At 39.2% G+C, this 24,643-nt stretch overlaps 2 protein-coding genes across 2 annotated transcripts in view; one reads left to right on the forward strand and one right to left on the reverse strand.

The window, feature by feature from the left end:
- The first annotated feature begins 416 nt into the window (after nucleotides 1-416).
- Nucleotides 417-8,863, forward strand: grem2a (gremlin 2, DAN family BMP antagonist a). The gene is made up of 2 exons (XM_084392773.1): nucleotides 417-554; nucleotides 8,150-8,863. Exon 2 carries the CDS (start codon nucleotides 8,151-8,153, stop codon nucleotides 8,733-8,735), a length of 585 nt encoding a protein of 194 aa, XP_084248899.1. The 5' UTR covers nucleotides 417-554; nucleotide 8,150; the 3' UTR covers nucleotides 8,736-8,863.
- A 2,238-nt stretch (nucleotides 8,864-11,101) lies between these two features.
- The window catches only part of fmn2a (formin 2a), a gene marked incomplete at its 5' end in the record, with an annotated part of 37,483 nt that continues 23,941 nt past the window's right edge, over nucleotides 11,102-24,643 (reverse strand). The window contains 10 exons of the mRNA XM_084392772.1: nucleotides 11,102-11,973; nucleotides 12,084-12,165; nucleotides 12,252-12,401; nucleotides 12,963-13,014; nucleotides 17,768-17,860; nucleotides 21,099-21,219; nucleotides 21,797-21,856; nucleotides 23,479-23,625; nucleotides 23,749-23,878; nucleotides 23,986-24,077. Of these exons, the coding sequence (XP_084248898.1) occupies nucleotides 11,947-11,973; nucleotides 12,084-12,165; nucleotides 12,252-12,401; nucleotides 12,963-13,014; nucleotides 17,768-17,860; nucleotides 21,099-21,219; nucleotides 21,797-21,856; nucleotides 23,479-23,625; nucleotides 23,749-23,878; nucleotides 23,986-24,077 (954 nt within the window). The 3' untranslated portion in view covers nucleotides 11,102-11,946. The remainder of the gene's footprint in view (nucleotides 11,974-12,083; nucleotides 12,166-12,251; nucleotides 12,402-12,962; nucleotides 13,015-17,767; nucleotides 17,861-21,098; nucleotides 21,220-21,796; nucleotides 21,857-23,478; nucleotides 23,626-23,748; nucleotides 23,879-23,985; nucleotides 24,078-24,643) is intronic.

The raw sequence follows: 24,643 nt of genomic DNA on the forward strand, positions 1-24,643 counted from the left end.
AAGAGAGAGAGAGAGAGAGAGACAATATGTTTTCAGGACTGGTTGATTAACAGTGGACTTCTGGGGGAGGTATCAGAGAATGCTAGACCAAAAGAGAGGGAGGGAGAGAGAGAGAGGTGTAGATGAATTTTTCTGTAACTTGTGTGCAACTGATGATTTTCTTTCTGCTCTCTTCACACTCACACACTTCTCTTTGGAGAGCCACTGGGATGTGACAGTAAATCAGTGAGAATATGATGCAAAGATTCACCGGGAAGGACTCAGTGAAACAGAATGCGAGCTGGATGCCATATAAATCAGTGAAACTGGGGAACTATGAGCCATAAAGCGTGACTGCTTCAGTTTGGCCTCTGCAGAGCTTGACTCAAACGGCACACGGCACGATCTTCAGGAACACTTCGAGAAACGTTCAGTACTTCCGATGGATATCCACGCTGATTCTCTACGTCTGGAGCTCTGAGCCTTGGCCGATCTCTTGCCCTGCTGCTCGACCTTTGACCTCTGAGTGACCTCTTCACGGCGGTAAAGCGTGACTCTGGACTCCAGATCTACAGGTACACTCTAAAAAGAAGATTCTTTTATGATTTTATTAGTTCTATTTAGAATTATATCTAAAAAAAAAAAGTTTTTAAATAGTTTCCAAAAGGGAGTTTTTGCAGCCATGCCATAAAAGAACCATTCTGGTTTCCACAATGAACCTTTCTGTAAACAGTCTTTAAAAATATTATTTTTTCTTCTTAGGGTGAATTTTAATCATCTGAAGAACCTTTTTCCATTATAAAGGGCCTGGAAAGGTTCCATGGATGTTAAAGGTTCGTTGTGGAACTATAGATTCCAATAAAGAACCTTTTTAAGAGTGCTGGAATGGTTCTAAAGTTCTTCATAGAACCTTAAAAACAGGAGTTCTAATTGGAGGGTTCTGCTACTGTAACAATCCTAAGAAACCTGGTGCTTTTTAGAACCAATTCCTTAATCGACTACTCATGTTGTATTATTTTGTATGTAGTTCTTCATAATGCAGATCATCTAACCATAATGTAATGAAACCGATACTGTTCACCTTGAAGAGCAGGGATTGAGTGAGTCTGACAGTGTACTGTATGTTTATTGATGAGGACGTGTGCATGAGAGAGCGTGTGAGGATGTGTGACAGTTTTGGCTTCAGTCCTGCTCATGCATGTGTGTTTGCGACTGAAATGCATGATTGGCATTATAAAGAAGGCCGTGGAAAAGGATCAGCCGCAACTCAGTTCAAAGTGGTGCCTGCCCCTCAGAGCGCATTAAACCAAGCGGATTTGAGCCTGACAGCCTTTGAGTTTCCCAGTGACCTTCTAAATCCCCACCAATCCTTGATAAACCAATACTATCAAGAATGATGGCAATGTGTGTGCCTTGAGGGCTAGAGTACAATTGGGGGTTGGATAGGGTTATAAAACGGTTAATATTAGGGGAGGTTTTTGATATTGTAATAAGGGTTGGGTTAAGATTCTTGTAATCGTAATTATCATACATTAACAGCAGTAGATGTGAATGGGAAATACACTTGACTGTGTGTTGCGCATGTATTTGAGGGAGCTGAAGTCAGACTCAAAGCATTATGTGACGACAGCCATCAGAGAGTTCAGTCATCGATATGGTTGAACTGCTCAACCACACTTTAAACCTCAGCTATGTATTGTAACATGAGTCTGACCCGACAGTCCTAAACCACAGATATTCCATCTACTCTCAGTGATCTAGATATACCCATTTACCACATGGTGACAAAATCACACCATGGAAGCACTTTATACTGCACCCTTAGCCTGTGCTTTAGCTGAACTCTAGATTCATCTGGAGTTTAGAAACCTTTTTTGTATTACTTATTGTTTTCTTTGGTCGCTGGTAAACAGTATGATTCACAGGTGGCATTCATGTTTTCGGCAATTTATTTTCTGTTGTTGTGGTGTGGAACGAATACTTTGTAGAAGACGGTTAACTGTTGAGTTAACTTTCGCCTCGCAGCGAGAAGGTCCTCGGTTCATGTCCCGGCTGAGCCAGGAGTCCTTTCTGTGTGGAGTTCGCATGTTCTCCCTGTGTCTGTGTGTTTCCTCCGGGTGCTTCGGCTTCCCCCACAATCCAAAAACATGCAGTGTTGGTGAATTGGAAACGCTAAATTGTCCGTAGGTGTGAATGCCAAGCCATGTAATGGGGAGGGTTGGGGAAAGACATGGCAACCTACCCTGGAAAAATCATTGCCAAAAAAATCCATTCCAAGTCTCTTGCATATGGCGAGAGGAATCACCATCATGTGAGAGAGAAAGAAAATTGATTTTATAATAAAAGTTTTTCTTTCTTTCTTTCTTTCTTTCTTTCTTTCTTTCTTTCTTTCTTTCTTTCTTTCTTTCTTTCTTTCTTTCTTTCTTTCTTTCTTTCTTTCTTTCTTTCTTTCTTTCCCCCCCATCTGTAAATATTTCTGGGGTGACTATATATAGATGTTTTAAAAACAACTGAAAGTGGAAATAATATTAGAGGCAACGTTTGACAGCTTGTCATGTGGTGGAGTTTAATTCATGCTGCCATTTCAAGGTGTTTACTCAGGAACGCACCTCACAACTTTAGTGACTGGTGGGCAAAACCTCTTATTATCTCATTCTTTGCAATAGTTTCTATATAGAGATATGTGCCCACCGGTCACTAAATTTGTCATCTTTCCAGGAAAAAATACACTTAAAAATTGCAGACATTTGTACAGTATGTTCAAGTGAAATTATTCAAATTAAGCATGTCTCTGGAAAACACCTGAGTATAAATGGTTTTACACTGGGCTTAGGGCAGGTGTAGTGTTGAGTTGTTTAAATTGCATTACAGTATTTCTTTAATCAGAAATTATATCTGCACATTTTTTGTTTGGTGGCAGGAGGGCTGGATTTGAATAAATTAATTTGACATGTTAAAGCTTTTCTTGACTCAGAACTGTGTGTAATGCTAATTTCAAGCTGAAGTGTTTAATTTTTTGTAAAGTTTAAGTAAAATACTTTCTTCTATCCTAGCTTAAAGGTATGTTCGCCCAAAAGGAAAAAATTCTGTCTACATTTACTCACCCTCAAGTTGTTCTAAACCTGTATGAATTTCTGTCTTCTGCTGAACACAAAAGAAGATATTTTAAAGAATGTCAGCAACAAAACAGTTGATGGTCCCCATTGACTCCCATAGTATTTTCTCAATGGGGCCCATCAACGTAAGGAACTTGAGGGCGAGTAAATGATGACAGAATTGTTTTTTGAATTTTTCTTTAATATGCAGATACAACTAAAGTGAGCCAAGTGTAGGTTAATTCCCCTCAAAAGAGACAATCAAAACATTGTTCTGTTTGAACAACCAATGGCAGATGGGGGCATGTTTGGGGAAATCTGTTCAAATGCAATCCTTATTTTTGGAAACACACTTCAGCTCTGTGTGTGCGTGTATAAATTGCATAAGTATGTTGTAAAGAGATTTTCTTGTGGCAGAGGGAGGTACATAATTGCTGTGATGATAACTCCTGTCAAATTCATAATTTTGTGGCGCCAGTTAGTGTTTATGCATGCGGTGGTGTTTAATGTGTGTATGGGTGTGAGATAGAGAGAGAGCTTCAGGGTTTGACTTGTGGCTTCGTGCGACTGTTGTTTTGGGTTGGAGATGTTGTGGAAGTGTGAGGGAAGGCTCGCTGTGGGTTTTGACAGTGGTTGGTCAAATGCTGGTATCACTGGCTGTCTGGGAGAACATGCTGGCTTATGCTCAATGAGAGATGCTGGTACTTGCGGTTTGGTTGTGTGTGTGTGTGTGTGTGTGCTTGTGTGTGTGTGTGTGTGTGAGCCCTGTGATGGACTGGCCATCTGTCCAGAGTGATTTTCCCTCCTGTGGCTCCAGCCCTCCCATGACCCTATAGAGAATAAGCGGTTTGGAGAATGGATGGGAAAATGGCTCAAAATACTGTAAAAAGTTACTGTACGTTTTTCACAGTAATATTTTTTATTATGTTTTTAATATTAATTAATTTCTTTAATTAATTCTTACTTAATTAATTGACTCTTAAGCTATGCGGATATCGTACTACTACATAAATAAACAAAAGCTACCAGCAATTCTGCTACAGTATATGACTGTAAAGTCACAGTATACAGTTCAATTACATAGTGTAGAAATACTAGCGATAACAATGGCAGTGAAAGTACAGCAACTGCATTGGTTTATGCTGTAAATCCACACAGTTTTTTTTTACAGTGTGGATGATCTGTCGCTGACTTTCTCACATACACAGACAGATGGGAGAGAGATAGAAGGTTTTGTGTTTATTTACTTGCGTAAGTTCCAACTAGACACTGTCATTATCTCCAAACCACAATTTTTCTCAGGGGAGATTTATCGCCCCTCTGTCTGTGAACGTCTGTGCGTGTGTGTGTTTGTGTGTGTGTGTGTGTGTGTGTGTGTGTGTGTTTCACTTTCACTCCCACAGATCTGAAATCAGGTATGGACAATTGAGCTCTGTGATGTTTGTGCATGTACAGTATGTCACAGCCTTTTGAGTCACTATCACATCCCAGCATTCCCTATTTCTTCACACATAATCTTGAGCTACCAGTAAACCAAACCTCTAGTCAGCCTGTGGTCATCTGAAGGAGAGAAACCCAAGACTGCTAAACTTTCCACATCCTGATCTAATAACGTTCACATGGTGCTCTCCCCACTGTTTACATGTCCCCTGCATATCTCACCACCGGCATAAGCAAAGCCTTCATTATTTAACCCTGCCTCAGCAGAGACATAAAGGCCACTTCCTTGTAACCTCATGGCTTCTGTAGCGTTCCCTTTTGATGGTTCTGCCCTGTTTATTTGCATGAGCATTCTGGGACTGGTGTAAAAGTAAACAGCATTAATGGCAGCCAGCGACACTGACGGAGGGAGATACGGATGATTAATCCATTCCTTTCTGCCGCCTGTGCGTCACGGTTAACTGTAGCCAATTCTCCCCAGTAACCCAGATTTATAGAGCTTAAAGGGACAGTTCACCCAAAATATTACAATTTCATCCTCATCCTCATGCTGTTTTAAAAAAAGAAATTCTGAAGACTGTGCTGGTCACTCTTTTCCATGCAGTTACAATGAATAGGGACTGAAGCTTTCAAGCTTTAAAAAGGAGCAAAAGCACCATAAAACATCATGAGAGTGGTCTATATGACTTGTGCTTTATTTGATGTCTTTTGAAGTCATCTGATAGCTTTCTGTGAGAAATGGACTGAAATTCCAGTTAGAGAATTGGACTTGAGACTCATATCAGTTCCATTTTAGAATGAACCATATTAATGATTCACAAAAAAGATTTGACTCAAAAGAACAATTTGTTCATGATTCAGTCATCCCGCTCTCGAACTTTCATGAATATGCAAAGATGTCGAAATTTTCAGTGAATAACAACTTAAAATTTAGTCTGAACACAAAGCCTTTCTCACACAAAGATATATTTTAGCTTCAGAAGACTTTAAATACGGTTCTTTGAAGTCTAAAAGCTTTAGTCCTTTGTGGAGAAAAGAAAGTCATACAGATTTGGAATGACGCAAGGGTGAGTAAATTATGAATTTAAATTTTTGGATGAACGATTCCTTAAATGGAATCAAAAGTACTTTTTTAAAGAAAGTTAATGTTTAAAGATAAACCTGACTGAGCAGGATTGTGTTATGTCTGTGCATGTGTGTTTTCTATCTTTTGGAGAAAGATTCACACGTTTTCTTGACTTGAATGTTGCTTAACTCTTGGTTGTTGTTTTTTTATCATGTGAAAAGCATGTAATAGTCATAATAGCTTTCTGGTGTTGTTCAGCTCCAGACTTTCTGTGAGCTCTTTTGGTTGGTCTGTCCAGAAAAACATCCTTATAAAAAAAAAAAAAGCCTTTGGGACATAAAAACAAATCTATTGAAAGACAGTGTCTTTTAAATGAAATACAACTGTGCTTTATTCTCAATCTACCCAGCAGACAAGATGAAAGCGGATGCTGGCTATGAGAGAAGGGAGAGAGAGAGCATGAATGAAACAGACAATGCCAGTGGTTGTAAAGTATCTGAAATATCAGAGGTTATCAGAGGGTTATCTTAAGCAAAACTGACAGAGGGCACCACGATAAACATGACTGAGGATTCAGACCAAAGACCAGGTTTAACTTTATCAGCATTACATAAGAACCACTCTGCTTTTTAAGAATAAACAAACTGCTGTAAAACTGCACTTGCTGGTCTTTTTAACCAGAAAGTGCCATGTTATCACCATGGTTGTATGGTTATATCATGACACAACTACGGATATGCCATGCTAATAACTCATATTAATCATTTGTGGTGTCTTATGTTCATTCCAATTTGCCTACTCATTTGTGTGTAGCAGAAGCTTCATCATATCGCATCTTTAACGGACTGCTTTGTCGCTTAGTTATGTGCAGCCTCACTGAAAAAAATGATTAGTTGAATTTAATGAAAAAATGTATCGTAAGTGGCTGCACATAATTGATTTTAGCTACATTTAAACAAATGCATTAAGTTGAACTTAATCAATTTTAGTTTAACTTAATGCATTTGTTTAAATGTAGCTAAAATCAATTGTGTGCAACCACTTACGATAAAAAAATGGATTAAATTCAACAAATAATTTTTTTCAGTGCTGTAACCGTTTAAACTGCCCTGTCAATCATTTTGTCACATCCTCCACATTAAGTTTAATTGAATTTCCTACCGTTCACAATGCTGTTGCAGATGAAAATAATGAGGATAACAATGAATATGAATTTTTTCACCAGGTTAGATACTGATTATTAATCACTTAAACCCCTTTATCTAAAGGTGATGATACACAGGGCAACTTTTTAAACAATGTTGCTGGGCAATCTTGCAGAGCGATTGTTGCTTGGGCACTTTCCCATTGAAAATGGGCAATACATTTCTATCTGGATAATTTAGATCGGTCGTGGGCCCTGTGTCTCATCTGGTTGCCTGTTGACGGCAACATTGCTCAAAAAGTTGCCCTGTGTATCATCACCTTAAGAGTGCGTTCATGCCATGTACTTGCCACGACTTGACCTCTTGCCTGAATCATCGTCTTTTTTTTGTCGATTGTATATTTTTACTTTTTGTTTTTATTATTATTTGTTATAGGTTATGTTAAATTTATTCTGACGTCATATCACGACCGTTGTAGTGTCCGTGTTCTCACTTTACTGGTTTGCACTACTTCAGTGACGCTGCAACACCGATACTCTGAACATTATGACTCGAACCAGATGCTGATTCCTGCAGAAATTACGGTTTCACTTTATTTTGATGGTCTCTTTAACTCATTCTGTTGACTAAGTAACGTTGCACCTACATGTCTACTAACTCGTGTTAGTAGAGTATTATTAGACTGCAGGGTTAGGGTTAGAATAAGTTGAAATGTAGGCTACTTGTATATTTACTTATAGTCAGTAGTCTGTTGGAGGAGCATCACATTACAAGAGTTTGCAGATATTAGTCTAAGCAGACAGTCTACTAATAGGCTACTCTAACGAAAGTTAGTTGAAATGTAATTGCAAAGTTACTTATATAGTCAACAGAATGTTCAAAAGGGACCATCAAAATAAAGTGTTACCGAAATGACTCTTATGAGCATATTCTTATTAGCGAATCAAAAACATACAGCGTGAACAGACCGACTCCCGAACAAATGACTCTTATGAGTCACTGCTTTAGCGTGTGAAGTAGTGAGATTGAATTTGGGCAGGGGGATTCCTCTTTCCCAGCAAGCTTAGCATCGGGTTAGTTTATTTTGGTCAATTGTTACCTAATGTGTCTTTAGAGTAAAATTAGTAAAAGAGAGATTTTAATAATAGAATTTTTTGGGGTTGCCATAGTGGTGAATGATATTCATATTTCTTAGTAATAGCCAAAGTACTGATTATTATCGGCTTTCTACTTATGTTAATTGAAATCAAACCAATTAACCAGTGTTGTCTGATTTCTGAGTAAATGATAGGTTTAAACATGTACAGTTTACAATTAAACATTTATCGATATATAGCTAATGACTGACCATTCATTTGACAATGTATACATTTGAATCAGTACCCGAGGCACTAAAGATTTCCCTATTTTTAATCTTTCCTCAGGATGTTCTGGAAGCTGGCAATACCTGCCATTTTGGCATGGACCCTTTTTGTGTCTACGGAGACCAAGAAGCCCCGTCCTCAAGGTTCCATCCCCTCCCCATACAAGCTAAAAGGCAATGATTTGTCATCACCATCCCACACACTAGCGTCATTGCCCCAGCACACATCAGCACAACGACAGAAGGGTAAACACGACATGCTGTCGTCGAGTCGCGAGGCCTTGGTAGTCACTGAGAGGAAGTACCTGAAGAGCGACTGGTGCAAAACACAGCCCTTACGTCAAACGGTGAGCTTGGAGGGTTGTCTGAGCCGAACTGTCATCAACCGGTTCTGCTACGGCCAGTGTAACTCTTTCTACATCCCACGCCACCTGACGTCTCAAGCTTCACATCGAAGTCGAAAAACAGCGTCCACGCCAGACCACCACACTTCATTCCAGTCCTGTGCGTTCTGCCGGCCAAGCCGGATAACCACGGTCACCGTACGACTTCACTGCCCTGGGCTGCAGCCGCCATACCGGCAACGGAAAGTGCAACGGATCAAGCAGTGCAAATGTGTGTCTGTTAATGTCAATGCTGCAGACTGAGAAGGCGCACATACGAAACAATGCTTTAGGGTGTTCTTTTTTGGAAAAACTGGGGCCGCCCCAACAATCAATGTGTGAATCGTGCCAAAGACAACAGCTAATCAGAAGACTGGCCACCTTCATTATGTCTGGACTGTACCGCATTATGCTCTACGGGAATGCTTAATAGCTGCCGAGCAGCACAGCAATGGAAACAATGCTGGATTTTTCTTCTTTTTTGACAAATATAAAGAACCTGAGAGTTCAACTACATACAAGACTGAAACAGTAAATAACATTCTTGTGTTAAATTAACAATGTTTGACCTTTGACCTCTTGAAAGTTTTCTTTTTCAAAACGGATGGAGCGTCTGTATCCCAGCGTTCTCCTGCCTTACCTCAGCAATGCTGATTCTCTATAGAGTGCAACAGTTGGGTTCCGGAAGTAAAAATCCTATTCATTTTATCCATAGGGTGATTGGTCTGCTAGACCCCCTCCCTCAGGTTTCACACGCTCCCTCTGGGTTACACCATCAACATGCCAGTGGACACTGCCTACTAGCAGTCTGCATGTGTAACTGCACGTCAACGCGGACAACGACGCAGAAGTATAAATGAAAACTGACGCGTAGCCTACAGCGTAGAGGTACTTATACTTATGCGTCGGACCTACGCCATTACGCTGTAGGCTATGTGTCAGTTTTCATTTATACGCGTCGTGTGCAGTTACACATGCAGACTGCTAGTAGGCAGTGTCCACTGGCATGTTGATGGTGTAACCACAGCATCAAGGCAAAAGCCGTAGAAGAAGCAGCTTGTTGTGTATGTTGTCGGAGAAGCAGCAGCAGTGATGACAGCGACTTTTGTTGCAGCTTGAGTTGTTAAATATTGAAAAACAGATCATTTATAATCCGCAAGCGGAAATGCGTACGAGGGAATGCAATGCTATGGCAGAATATTTTTTTTGGAACTGAGGAAGACCAGCAGACCAATCACAGTGCTTGCGGTCTGCATATACTGTAATTAACGCGTTGTTAAATTTTTGGAGAGGTACACGTCAGGCTATGAGTGCTACACAAACCTACGACGTAGCTACGGCTTCTTGTCGCTCGCCAATTCACAACATGTTAATGACATTAATTAGGTGGCGTTTACAAGGCAGATATCTGAAACCATCTGAAATCATTTGCGATTTATAAATTTCACATCTAAAAGGGTGGCGTACGTTCATTTCGTTCTCTGAATCACACGTACGCACATTTGAAAAATGATCGCAAGGTCAAATGTAGGATGGTTTTTATTTTATAAATGAGGCCGAAAAAATGGATGGGCATTGTTGCACTCTATTAAGCTCCGTCCAAAATAGCATACTCTCTTGAGTAGGTATTATTTTGAATAAGTAATTAGCTAGTTCACGGCCACTTAATGAGTATGTTCTGTATGGTATGTGTGGAGTATGAATATAATCTGTACGTAGTACATTGCTGTGACCTACCAGCATCAGTTGCTTTGCTTCACTGTCATTCCTAAATCCATCGTATACACACACTTCAGAATCTCGCCTCATCCAGGGACTTTTTGCCTACTCATTTTTGAGTACTGTGAATTCGCACATACTTCTATTGTCTCATACTGTTTTTCGCCTACTATTTAGTAGGGAAGTATGCGGTTTGGGATGCAACCTTGGCCTTCTTCTTGAGAACAGTGGAAACTGTTTGACCAGCATATCTTCACCATCTTGTTTTACCTACTCAGCTGTTGTATGGATCAGCAATAATGAAGGACAGCTTAAGACATACAAGAATGCTGGGGGACTGTGGACCTTATCGACGGGAAATTAGAGGGGGTTCACTATATTTTGACCTAGCAGGAAATCAGTGGTGGAAAAACTATATTTTGACTTGGTGCTGCCATTGGCTTTGCTGCATCCAATGGAATGATGCCGTTGGTTTCGGTTCATCCAATATGGGCTGACTTTGATCAAGCCTGTAAAGAGTTTGAGCCTTGCCGTTGTTATGATAATTCACAATGTGCACAACATAAACTGAGATACCTTAAAGTCTAACAGACACACTCATTAATGACAATATTTAACAAAATAGCAAAAATGTGTAGATAAAGGAATTTATGACAAATCAACCATAGAAAATCTATGAATATATATATATATATATGTAAAATATATAATGAACATCTTCTAAAAAATAAATCTATTATTTCACATTACAATACGACTGTTGCTTTTCTGAATTTTATGCGTCTCTGTGTTGTTTGTAATTATCTTCTACAAATTCCTTCACAAGGAAATGACATCACATAATTCATATGCAGCTGCTCCATTTCATTTCTTAATCATGTAGCACATACATAAATAACAAAGAAATGATCACATGAAATACAAAGCTGTCAGCTTTAATTGAAAATACATTTTGGTAAATCTGAAAGGTTATTGCACACAGTGAACTACTGATAACAGCTGTACACACAATAATGAATGGCATTTGCATATGTTTTCAACAACTGTTCATTAAACACCTCACAGTTCAGTCGTAACAGAAATTCACTACAAATCATTCAACGCTGAGTAAATTTCATAGGTTGAAGTAGGTAAACACATGTAGAGGAAACTATGGACGCTCCAGTTAAAGAATAGGTTGGTTTCTTCTGATGGCTCTTTCTCCTCCTATATGAACCAAGACACTGTGTTTAAGACTTTACACAGGTCAAAGTCAAACATTATATCTGGAGATTGCCATTTCTTTATGTATTCAGTTATTCCATTTTCTTAAATATCAGTGACAACAATGTCAGCATTTCTTCATTGGTCGACCAGCATGAAATCTGTTCTAGTTTATTAAATATTGTGGCTTTCTCCTGCAAATATGTGTGAAGTACATATTTTATGATATTTAAATACATAGAGGGTAGATCTTTCAGCACTATCATGGCATAAAATATGAAAATAAATGTGCAGAATCTGTGTGGGCTTGATTGTTGATTCTACTAAACTGCTTTTGTAAGCATTTGTTTCATTTTATAGCTAAAGTTTATAAATAAATAGATAATATTCTGTCCATGTACTAAAATAATGTAAAGCCTTTAAATTGTCTCACGGCTATTACGTTTATGCTGAAGTAACTGTAAAGTAAAAAAAAAAAAAAAAGGAGGAGGAGGAGGAGGAATTAAATAACAGGGGAAACAATGAGTTTTGTTGGATTCGGCACAGCAGAAATTCACATCTTCTGTCCCAGCTTGGCTTTCTGAGTGAGAGAAAAAACAGAGTAAGATCCTGGTTGCAATAAAAATGTACACTGTTAGTGTGTGTTATTCATTGTTTGTAATGTGAATCGAGGGATTTTGAAAGACTTACTATTCCTGATGCATGTTTAGGTTTTACGTTGTAGTTAGCCTTCTCTCGCGCTTGTTTGAAGGTCTCTTCGGCAGCTTTCAATCTAAAATAATACACCAATGAAATTCAATATATTACAGTGAAGCAATAAAGCAAACACAACGACAAAAGAGGCATAATATTCCTCACCGCTCCTGCAGTAGGTATTTGTTCTCTCTCTTCCACAGCTCCTTGAAATCTGACGAAAACTCGTGCCACGCTGTGAAGAATGTGCTCGGTGAAACCTCTTTCTCTCCCGCCTTAGGCTTGACCGAGAAAAACACGCTCAGCTCCACAAAACTGGAAAGCATACAAAGAAAAGCATGACACTATGAACAAAATATTACAAAATAAGATTAGAAAGTTTACACTGAGGAATTGTGAAATTGATCAGCTTACTTCAAGCATGTGAAATGTGAAATTTTAGCTTATAAAAATAATGCTCTTACATAAAGAATGACAAGTGTAATTTCTTTTCGCCCACAGCAATCTTTTGGTATGCGTAAGTCTAGTACTTGGAAGAAACTGCAATTTTCAGACAATGAACACAGAGTCCTTTAAAATTAATTGACGTGTCAAATTTGCTCTTTTTTTTTTCCCCCACTCTAAGATCCAAGGTTTTAAAACTGGAACTTTTTAAAGGAGACAATCTACTAACTGTCAATCAATCTCAGTGGATTGCACTATTAGCACGAGAAGTACGGGAAAAACAGAGTTTGAAAAAGAGAGCGACAGAGAGGTGGATGTTAATACATGAACATAACACACACACACACACACACACTCAGAAGAGACAACCAATATGACACAGTAATAAGTGAACAAGACACTTGGCATGATAAACTTAGTATGATAACTTACATCCTCTGCGTGTCAGCGAGCTGTTTTTCCTGGAGCTCCAGCTCTGCTTTGGCTATGGGAATAAAAATTGGACAGAGACATTGTAAATGTGACACTGTGTATTGTTTTATACTTTTCAAATGTACTGCTTGTCACTGAATGACAGGTTATCATAAGAAGATTATCAGAGATTTGTTCCAGTTTTAAACAAACATACTCCCAACATGATTTTATTTCAGTCAAAGTGAGAGCTGATTTACGTGAGATTGTGCACATTCATGTATGTATAGGTCCTTGCAGGTTGTGATCTTTATGACAAACATAAACCCTCCAGAATTTGATTACACATAAGCCAGTTGTAATCTGCTGACATCAAATTTCAAGGAGCAAATCGATGTAAAATCAGATTTGCAAATATTCTCAGCATTTCATGAGGTATAGTTTGACTGCAGATGGAGAAGCTGGTCTCTGAAGGCGTTACCGCTGTAATGCCAATGACACTTCATTTACTTCTGCTTGGAGAGTCTCCTGGGATCCACTAATAAATTGAGTGACGAGCCCAGGGTTCTTACGCATTTTCATACCACTCACCACTGCAATTCTGTGGAACCAGAGAATCCCCAAAACACAGATCACTTCAGTTCCCACCTCTTCTGGTCCCCGACATGAGATTTACAATTCATTAAACTGACTTAAAATATTGCATTTGTGCTTCAAAAAACGTTTTTTTTTTTTTTATTGGTAGTGGTGATCGTTAAGGCAATTATAACTATTACTACTGCTCATACTTGGGGTTGGAGATACTGAATGATCAGACACATTCAAAGTGTTACATTTTGGTGTGTAACTGTTCCAACACCGTTTGTGCTATGGACATAAAACAAAAAAGATACCTGAAATTGGCTTGTTGACGAAAGAACAAAATAACTAAAGAAATAAAGAAAATTAAACAGGTAAACGATTTATTAGAACTACATGTACACTGAAGAAGGGACTCGAGCCATATCTGGGTACCAGAATATTATACAGACTTGGGCCATAAGCAATTATCCAGAATACTCTAGCAAACACCTAAAAGTACCCTAGCAAATAAGAATACCCTAGACACCACATTGCAACACCCTGGCAACTACCCAGACCATCTAGAAACCCCTAATAGCCACATCTAACAACCACATAACAACATCCTGCAACTAAGTAGAAATCCCTATCATATCAACCACTTGGTAACCCCTTAGAAACCACATAGCAACACCCTGGCAACTACCCAGACCAACTAGAAAACCCTAACAACCACATCCAAAGCATCTAACAACCACATAACAACATCCTGCAACTATGTAGAAATCCCTATCATATCAACCACTTGGTTACCCCTTAGAAACCACATAGCAACTACCCAGATCAACTAGAAAGCCCTAACAACCACCTCAGAAGCATCTAACAACCACATAACAACATCCTGCAACTACGCAGAATCTCTATTATATCAACCACTTGGTAACAATTTAGAAACCACATAGCAACACCCTGGCAACAACCCACACCACATTTTCATTGCGAGCTTTGCATGGACAACTTTAGCATGGATCCATTTTTCTTACCATGCTTTTTTGCACAAGGAACCATCAAATAACTTGCCGTCTCACACCATAACTGTACCATGCTACTCCCAGTACTTCTTTTGTAAGGAAGCATGGTCTAATTGTACTAAAATGGCTCATCTGGTAGCTATTGTATAATTGTGCTGTGCAAATCCGCTGTACCTGCTGTACCTTTAAATGCATTATCACATTGCTTCTCAGTGCCCAGGGCAGCGGAAATGGTACAGAATTAAACATGGTATCAGTAGAACGAGCGTAGACCAAACAGCACAGAGACAGTCTCTATCGCTCATACACATATACGCACGCTTGTCTCACTCAGTTTTTTCTTCCTCTCCTCCTTTCTGTAGTTAATTTCATGCTCTGAAAAATAAACAGTAGTGGTTGAAGCGCTGGAGCCAGAGACTGTTACTCTCCTGGAGTTTCAAAATCATACAAATAACAAAAAATAAGACCCGGTCTTTTTTCCCCCGATCCCCGTTCTGTCTGTTTCGCTAACTAGAGGCAGTATGGAGGGTTGAAGGGGGTCCTTCTGTGGTCATGTCACCCATCTAAGAGCTCAGCGAAGGAGACCCATGAGTCTCCAGATCAAAGGGGTAGAGATGAGAAGGGGGACGTTCAGCGAGGACCCCACCCTGCTACCCCTGCCGCCAGAGCACATGTGGGTTTTGTTACTAGGACCAATTTGAATACAAAGAAAGAGAGACAGCAACATATTTAGCATTTACTAAAGCCTGTATTGAAGCAGAGAATGAAAAATAGCAAGACAGTTATAGAGAGACGTTCCAGCTAACTCCAAGTTGGGCGATGGAAAAAGGAGGTTACGCCATGGCAATTGAAATGATTGGATTGTGAAAGACGAAAAGAGGCCAGTGAAACATTGACGAGAATAAAGTGCCTTCAGTGCTACAGACAGATCAGGCAGGTTGACTCAGACACGCTTGGAGGAAATAAACAAGAGAACAGAAACCATATCAAATAGAGAAGGATCGACGCCGGGATGGAGAATAGAGAAGGCAAATAAACAAGATGGAGAGAAACCATAATAAAACACAATCGCCAGCTCTTCTTCATCAGAGAAACAAAATACTGAAAGGGTTGAATCAGAGATTAACACGTCGGGGCGGAACGTGGATGAAATTAGTGAAAATAATGAAATGAAGGACTCTCGCTTTTCTTGTCACTCGCTTTACACAAATAATGCTGGAGTGATCGGGTCTAGGTTAGGTCAGATGTATTTCCCAGAATCCTTGTTGGCTCCCAGAGGCCGTCACAGAGCCTCAGTCACATTTATTTCTCAGCACCTCATCTGTCCTCTCACAACATGGTCACTGTACATCCATCCCAGCATTATTCACAAAACACTTTAATTGTTTCCCAGGGGGATGTCTGTAAAAGACCATTTGCATGGCTCCTCTGTAATAAAACTAACGTATTCAGACGAGGGAGTCATTTCACTTTATTTATACTGGCAATGAAAAACAAAATATTGCAATGTCAGTATGCCCTACTGAACATTTTGTACATTTTAAAGACAAATTCATTAATCTGGTGCACTTTGAGAGTTCAAAATGAAGAGCTCCAACCCATGTTCAGTGTGCAAATTGAACAAAGAAAAAGTCTGTGCATTGACTTGAAGGCTACCTGAACTTTAAAGGGGACTCTAGGGCTCGTGCGCTAGAGATGTGCAGACCAGCTCTAACGTCACCTGAATCCGCTGTTAAACATCAATCATCCGATTGCCAACTGCTCAAACCTCAGATATTCTCTGATTTAGATATCTGCACCTGATCATCACATTACAATTATTAGAATTCTCAGTGTTAAGCATGATGATATGGTAACATATCACACTGAAGAATATCACATATGGCCTTCTTCCCATAACAACGAACTTCGTTACAATTACATTGTTGGAAAACACTCTCATCAGAATAATTATGTTAAGCTTGTGTATATTTTTAGTTAAAGCTGTTAAGTTATAAAGCAATCTTATGTAGGGTTTTTCCTTTGTGTTTTATATATACCACTAGAAGGTGCTCTAGGCACTCCTTGATTGCTTTTCCCTGAAGAGAAATAGGCCTACGTTGTTGAAAACTAAAGTAAAAGTGACGTTCGTTGCGTTTTACCGTGAAATGAGAGTTCAGAGTCTTTTAATGATTTATACCCGCAATTAATTTGTTATTTTTTATAACTTGGCCCGTCTGAGCCACGGATTATCTGCAGTATCCACGGATATAACAGCCGGAAGCGGCACGAAATTTGACGGAGACGGCCGCCTCGTAATTCTCTATGCAGGAAAAACCCTGCTAGTAACATGCATAGGCCACAAAGTGTTGGCGAAATAACACATTAGCGGACCGGAGGTTTTTTTCCACAAAACTTCTTGCACAACATAAATTCAAGCACTTTCAAGGATCTGTACCTATGTATTCATAAACTTTCAAGGATTTCAAGGACCCGTGGGAACCCTGTATAAAGCACATATTAATGCCTTATTCTGCATGACCATTTTCTACATCCCTTAATCCTACCCAATACCTAAACTTAACTACTTTACTAACTATTAATTAGCAGTAATTAGGAGTTTACTGAGGCAAAAGTCATAGTTAATAGTGAGAACTGGACCCTAAACTAAAGTGTGACCTTACCTGTTACTCTGAAGACTTTTGAGTGTGATCCTTTTAGAGATGAAATATATTTCCACTTGAGTTTTCATAGGCCACATTCCCATTCAATATGACTATAAATATTATTAATAATATGATTTTTTTTTTAATAAAAAATATATACAAATTAAGAAATCTATTGCTACTATTGTACAGTAAATAAAAAAATGAGTATTTAATAAAATATTTTTATTTTATAGTACAGCTGTTAAATTAAAATACAAATATATACGTCCTAATATATACATATAGCAAGCCAAATCACAGTAAATGAACCAAACTGCTTTGAGACGCTGAAAACTGTATCATGAACTGCTTTTGGAATGCACTCCCTGAAAACGAGGACTGTTTTTAAAAATAAATGCTGTCTCTGGAATCACTGCAGGAATTCACTACAATAATACATTTCTGAGTGCTAACATTACTTTGGTTTCTTGTTTAAATCCGTGAGATGCTAAAAGAAAAAATCTTGACATTTCCGATTCAAATGGCACAATCTCATGCAAAACGATAGCCGTCTGAATAGGGCCAATGTTTGCTATGTATTTTTTACCTCCAGTGAGAAATTCTTCCATTTTGTCCTTAAAGGGCTGCAGGTGCTCCTCAGACGAGACATTACACACCTTTTCTGTTTCTGCTGAACAGGCTGTAAAATAAAGTAGAGCAGGAAGACAGATGTGAGAAAGAAACAAACAAAACCAATCATGGAACTGAAGAACAGCTTATTTTAAACATTGAAAACATCTTTTGTTAGGCTACACAACTACTAGCCACTTAAATAACTCTCATAAAACACATTTTAGGATTGCACTGATGACCTCAAGTCTTTGTATACAAACTGTTCTATACAGTAGTCAACCTTGTTAAAAAAAAAAGAAGAAAAAAAGACATGCCCAGCTAAAAGGGAACGTTCTCAGAACTCTGGCTAACGTTCTGGAAAGTTTCTCTTAAAGTTATAAACAAATTTTCTTCCAGAAAGTTTGTTCAAAGTTACATGGTCTTAAATTAAGTTCTCAAACCGTTAACATAACATTATTTATATATTGTTCATGGAACGTTTAGTTGGACTTTCATCTAACTTTTTTTTTCTGTTACTACTTGTTTCAGTAACAGTAAAAAGTAACATTCCCAAAATGTTTGCAAAATGATTACATGTAAAGTTGCCTTAATGTTTGCAAAACCAAGTTTTTTTTTAAAAAAACATTAAAACTGGATTTTTTTTTTTTTACATCTAGAGAAAATTCAGAAATAAAGTTTTCATAGCTTAATGGAAACTTAGTAAAACGTTCTTAGAACATATTTTTGTCAGCAGTGAGCACAGCAATGGCCTCAACATATGGCCAAAATTCTCTGGACAACTCTTCACCGATTAAACTGCTAAGACCAGCAACAAACTATCATTTAAAGCAGCTACCACTGACTTTTATTAGCAGGAAGCTTGTTACATTCAATCATTCTGCTTCATCTTCCTGCACTTCACAGATGTATCAGTATAATGAAAAATTTGCTATTTGTGACCTGTGCTAACAGATGCTAATGAATCCCATTTCATGAACCTTTTCTTTGCTTCAGTTCGCTGTACACCTAGAGTCTTACATCAGCCCCGAACGGCTTCACCGTGTCACACTCCATCACTACATTCGGTGATGGATCACAGCCTTGCATGCCAATCAGCGCAATGCAAACACACACATGCTAATGTCCCAGCCAGCTGGATCATGGGCTTTGTGAAAGCGAAGACCTGCCGGGCCGCCTGCATAACTCTGTGCCCCTTCCAGCTGTCAGTGTCACATCTGCTTTAGCGCTTAGCTTAGCTTGCTAATGTAGTGATGATCCATTTATTGTATGAACCTGGTGTAAGAGAGAAGCCATGCTTATTGGGCCGCGGGGAGATTTCAGGGACGTGAACTGTTAAGGATTCAGAGAAGCACAGAACATTGCCAGAGGAGAAATATTTGCCTGCGTTAAACAAATGTAGGCTTGATCTGTTCAGCAGGTGTACGCCAAAACCATTTAGCTAAGCATACAAGCTCTGGAAAAGTACATTTACAATTTATCAACCACATGTATAGTGGGCCTAACTAATAAGCTTTTGAAAGATTAACAATGCAAATCGCTGACTAGGGATTCGAGCTAAGGCATGCAAAAACATGGCTAACAGCAGGGGCGAAGTTAATAGGATGTATAGCAATGCATCAAAGCGACCATCCTTCAATTGAAATTTCCACGAGCCAAATGCAAATCCATCTGATATGTTTGAATGGCTCAAGTGCAACTCAAAATGCTCGGACGTTAGTATTTGTGTGGTAGGCAATCTCACTCCGGATTAATGATTGATTGTAAATGTGTTTTTGATGTAGGGCAGTGTTCTATTTTTACCACATCAACATCCACCAGTGTTTTTTCAAGCCAACAAGCCAAACATGCCAACAGTGGAATGTGAGTATTTCCACATCTGTGTGTGTGTGTGTGTGTGTGTGTGTGTTTTTGGGTTGGCAATGAAAATGTTTGCAGGGATTTAAACTCAGCTTTGAGCATGTAATCGGATTCTTACACCTCATTCACACTCCGTCGTGCACTTAAGCTGGGTCGTACAACCTTTGACTTGTGGCGCAAAGCTGAACCAATCTCACTAACCTCCTGAAGACCCTGGTAAATTGCTTTACTGGTCAGGGAGCAAAGCAGACACTTCTTAATAGGCAGTTTAAGCCCGCTAGTTTCTTTTCAAAAGCACCAGAACACATAGCATTTCCTAAAAATAGAGTACAAAAGAGGGTCTGAAATTTATTTATACATTTACTGAATATATGCGTTAATTAATTAATTTGTTTATTTAAACAAATATCTTGATCAAAATCTTGAGCTGATTTATATTGTAATCACTAACTTTTCATTTCTGTTACCAGAATGTCTAAATGTTATATAAAACTCAAACTATCAAACACATTTAACACATCCTAACAGAATTATTATTATTTTTATTTTTTTTAACTGTAGTGTATAAACCTGCAGAAACCTGGAGTTAACAGGTACGACCCCTAGGAAAAGTGCTGAAAATTACCCCTCTCTCATTTATTTACTTTAAAGGGATACTTCACCGATTAGCATTAAGCTTTGTATCAGTAGAAAATCAGTAGAAAACCTGTCCCCCTGAGACGAGAGATTTCTGTATTTTTTGTCTGAAAAAAAAAACCTCTGATGATGCAAAAATCGTAATTTTGCGTCATCGGAGGCTTTTTTAGACAGAGGCTAGAGACTACAGCCAGTAGTAGGAGCTAGTTCCGCATGTTTTCAACCCGCCCATAGGGGGTGGGATCTCACGATAAAACGGCGTCTTTTCAGTTTCGAGTCAACTAGTAGCCTAGTTGTATAATTTCTTCCTGCCTTCTGTAACCGGTAGGCGTGGCTTGGGAGTGGCCTTGTAGGGCAGCGAAGCAAGTGCATTCTGGGAGTTGTTGTCTTTCATCAACATGAGCCAAAAATACATTTTCTGGCTTTTCTCAGTCTAGAAGGCACCAACTTCTAAAATAATTTCACATTTCTACTACATAAATGACCCAATTTAAATACACATTCATCTTTCCTGCGGTGAAGTATCCCTTTAACAAACCACATTTGCAGTATTGATCATTGTGGCAGCCAGCTGGGGGTTCAATAAAAACAGCCATTTGAAAATCAATGAGCCTTCTAAAGGAGAACACGGGTCACTGGTGCTGATGTATACAAACTAAACATGTCTGTATGTTTTTGTATATGCACACTTGTATGTGAGTTCTTGTTTGTCTGTATGTCCATGTGTTGTGTGTCCACATGTGTTTGCATGGAAGTGTGTGTAAAAGCACGTGTGTATTCATTTATTTACTTTGCGCATGTCCACATCTCACCATTCAGATCTTTCCGTAGCTTACGGAGGTCACGTTGAAAATCCTCAAACTTCATCTGCGACGCCTGAAACAGATCCTGAGGCTCTGGAAGTGGGTACACGCATGTTTCTTTACCTGCATCCTGACACACAAACAATGGGAAAAAAGCCCAATCATACAGATGTTGTGTTTATGAGATCATATCTGTACCGTTGGTTGATATGAAAAATAATTGAATGTGAATTCTGTTCAAACAGTTTGGTGTGTAAAGATAATTTTGATTCCAAAAACAATAAAAACATCAAACACAACAAATCAATCTCAATAGCGCTCCGTCTGTCAGAGATCAGAGCCGCTCGCATGACATGCACACATATGCGTTCTCCTTGTTATTTGCCTGAGCACTAGAAGCACTTCAACAACCTGTGGATCATATTTTGTCAATTTGGACATGGCCTTGTAATCACAACATCTGGACTGACTGCTGACGGTATTTACAATACAGCCCTTTTAATCTGCGTCCAAAAAGGGCATCAAGCAATCAAAGGGCTCTGCTCGTTCAGAGCGGCCCTTTGTCTATATGGTGAAGGGAAAGAAAGGCAAATCAAAGTGATGAAACCAAAAACAAAGCCACATTTTTGTCTAACATGAAGGGTGATTCTAAGGGACCTGGGGGTCTGTTAGTCGAGCCAATGAAATAAACAGCTGGCCAAACCTACCTCATCAAAATGTCGCAGATAGTAAGCAACTATGTAGGACAGGAGGCTCTGAGAATTATCCTGATGGAGCGAGAGAAGGAGAAGAGAGATGGAAATAAACACAGGAGAATAATCATTTTTCATGTTTTGGGATTGTATACACTCGTTTAGCTCAAAGCGGTTGTGAAGAAGAGGCCAGACCTGGTGGCCTGCAAAGGCGCTCGCTCACGTGCACATGTGTGCAGACACACAGAACACATGCGATGTGGATATAGGCTAGCAGTACTTGACACGACTGTATAGACTGCTTATTGTGAGTGATATTGTCAAAAAGGTCTGTTTATGACCTAGTCAGTGGGGTCAGGAGACCACCAAACTACACTATGGGAATTTCCATGCATGTTCATACTAGGGTTTATGCTGGTTCTGTGCTGGTCTAGCTGGTGGATCTGCACAGCCATGATGTTAACCAGCAAAATTGTAACTTAAAGGGATAGTTCACCTAAGATTAAAATTCCTTCATCATTGACTCATCCTCATTTCCTGTATGACTGAATTACTTTTATATATAGTGGTGGCCAAAATTATTAGAACACCTGACAGATCTGAAAATATTGACCTTTTTTTGCCTCCAAAACATGATTTCATTTCATAATGTTGCTCTGAGCACAACAAATATCCGATGAAGTGAGTCGTACTGTTTTTATCCACTTTTAACTTTAATATTTGGTATGTCCGCCTTTTAGTGTCAACATATTTCCTGAGAACTTCAACACTAATGTTATCCCATGCCTTCTGCAACTGAAGCCAAAGGCTATCCTTTGACTGTACAATAGATCTGTCCAGTTTATTTTCCAACTCGCCCCAAATTTGCTCGATGGGGTTGAGGTCCGGACTTTGACGGTGCCAGTCCATCATTTTTAATGTCCCTTCTGTCGCAGGTAGTTCCGGCAATAGTTAGAAGAATGTTTAGGGTCATTGTCCTCTTGGAAAATAACAACTGAAATATGCCAAGTGCTCTACAAATTTTGGCCACCACTGTATATATAATATATTACAGTATATTTCTGTCAGGACCACTACCGTCAAATACAATTGACAATTAGAATACAGTTTGGATTGGTGGTATGGTTCCGTTCTGGGCGAGAGCTCCCTGCGCATCCATGCAGCCTAGCATGGATAAGAGCAGAGAGAGCAGCAATAACACAACAGAACAGAACCAACATGAAAATTTGCAAATATATTTAATTCAGGATTTTAAAGTACAACATAATTTGAGAATTTATTCTGATTCAAGGCGAATCAGAATGCCAAATCCTGACTGGGCGAGAGGAGGAGCTGGGGATGGAGGAGGGAAATTAGTTCCTGAGAAACGCGATAGCTGCTGATAATATTGAAGGAGCTTATATATATATGAGGGTCAGCTGATGCGAGCTTGACTAACGTGACCTGCCAGAACTAAAGCTACGCTTGATATACATATATTTTTTTTTTTCCATACAATGAAAGTCAATGGGATCCAATGTTAAGACCCTATTGATTTTCATCGTATGGGCAAAAACAGACAGAAACATTCTTCTTTTGTGTACCACAGAAGCAAGTCATACACACGTTTGGAATGACATCAGGGTGAGTAAGTGATGACAGTATTTGGGGGTGACCTGTGTATTTACACTGATGACAGTGATCTCATATTTACTCACACTGCTCTTGACATCTTTTAACTTGGGCAGGATGTCAAGGGTAAATCCGTCTGCCTGTCCTCTGCTTCGGTTGCCCCCGTTCATAATGTTCCCGAATGCTAGAACCAAGCCTAGAACTTGCAGGACGGCTTGACCTGACTGTAGAGCCTGTAAACAGAGAAGAGAAAGATGATGAAGCACATGTGTTTTCTTCACAACTTTCTATCTGACCTTTCAACTTGAAATATATGTAAGTGCAATCTGACTTGTGTGCTTCAAGCTCTTTCTCACCGTACAGACTCTTAGCAGTGTTTCTAGTTTACGCTGAACTGATGTAACACACTCCGTGAAGCTGGACTGGAAGAGAATACAGAAAACCCTCTCTGAGAACTGAGGAACCTCTGACAACTGCAGCAGAAACCTGACAGTGACAGACAAACACAAAGCGACAGGGAGGCAAATGAATGACTAAGGAATGAATAAGGAGAATAAGCGGAAGGATGGATGGATAGACTGATGGATACATACTGTTCAGGCTTGTCCAGTGGTTTTGCATTTTCTTTGTTTTTTGAAGACTTGATATGTTTCTCAATCTGATCCATCTCTTCTTTTTGAGCTCTCTGTGAGGTTGACAAAAGAATAGAATGAAAGTACATTGAGAGAGGGAAAATGTGATTTTTAAAATGGGAAAATACATTTATATACTTGTAATAGAACATTTCATCATAATAGTGATATAAACTGTAATGTGGGAAAATGCTCTCTGCTGTGTGTGTTGTTTTGTGACCTTTGATTAAGAACCCAACATACAAAGAGTGATCCACACTTCAGACTGTGCTTGAGTCAGATAGTGAAAAAGAGAATAGAAAGAAAAAGCAGGAAAGAGGAAAGTGGGGATATACTGTGTGTGTGTGTGTGTGTGTGAGGGGGTGTTCTGTGGTTTTGGTTGAAGGAGTCAGAGACAGCGTGGAGTCTCGCACACTAAAGAGAAACAACCTCAACATTTAAACTCAGCAACACTGCCTCAAGCTACAGCGGGAACGGGTGGGTGGGTGGGTTGGAGGAAAAACAGAGTGATGGAAGAAAAGATAGTTTTCAGCACAAAGTTACTACACATATACACAATTCTACACAAACACATAACTTCATTATTATTTGTCAGTGCTACACTATGAGACTTTTGGCC

The sequence above is a fragment of the Rutilus rutilus genome (genome assembly GCF_951802725.1).
Source record: "Rutilus rutilus genome assembly, chromosome: 21".
Taxonomy (NCBI): Eukaryota; Metazoa; Chordata; class Actinopteri; order Cypriniformes; family Leuciscidae; genus Rutilus; species Rutilus rutilus.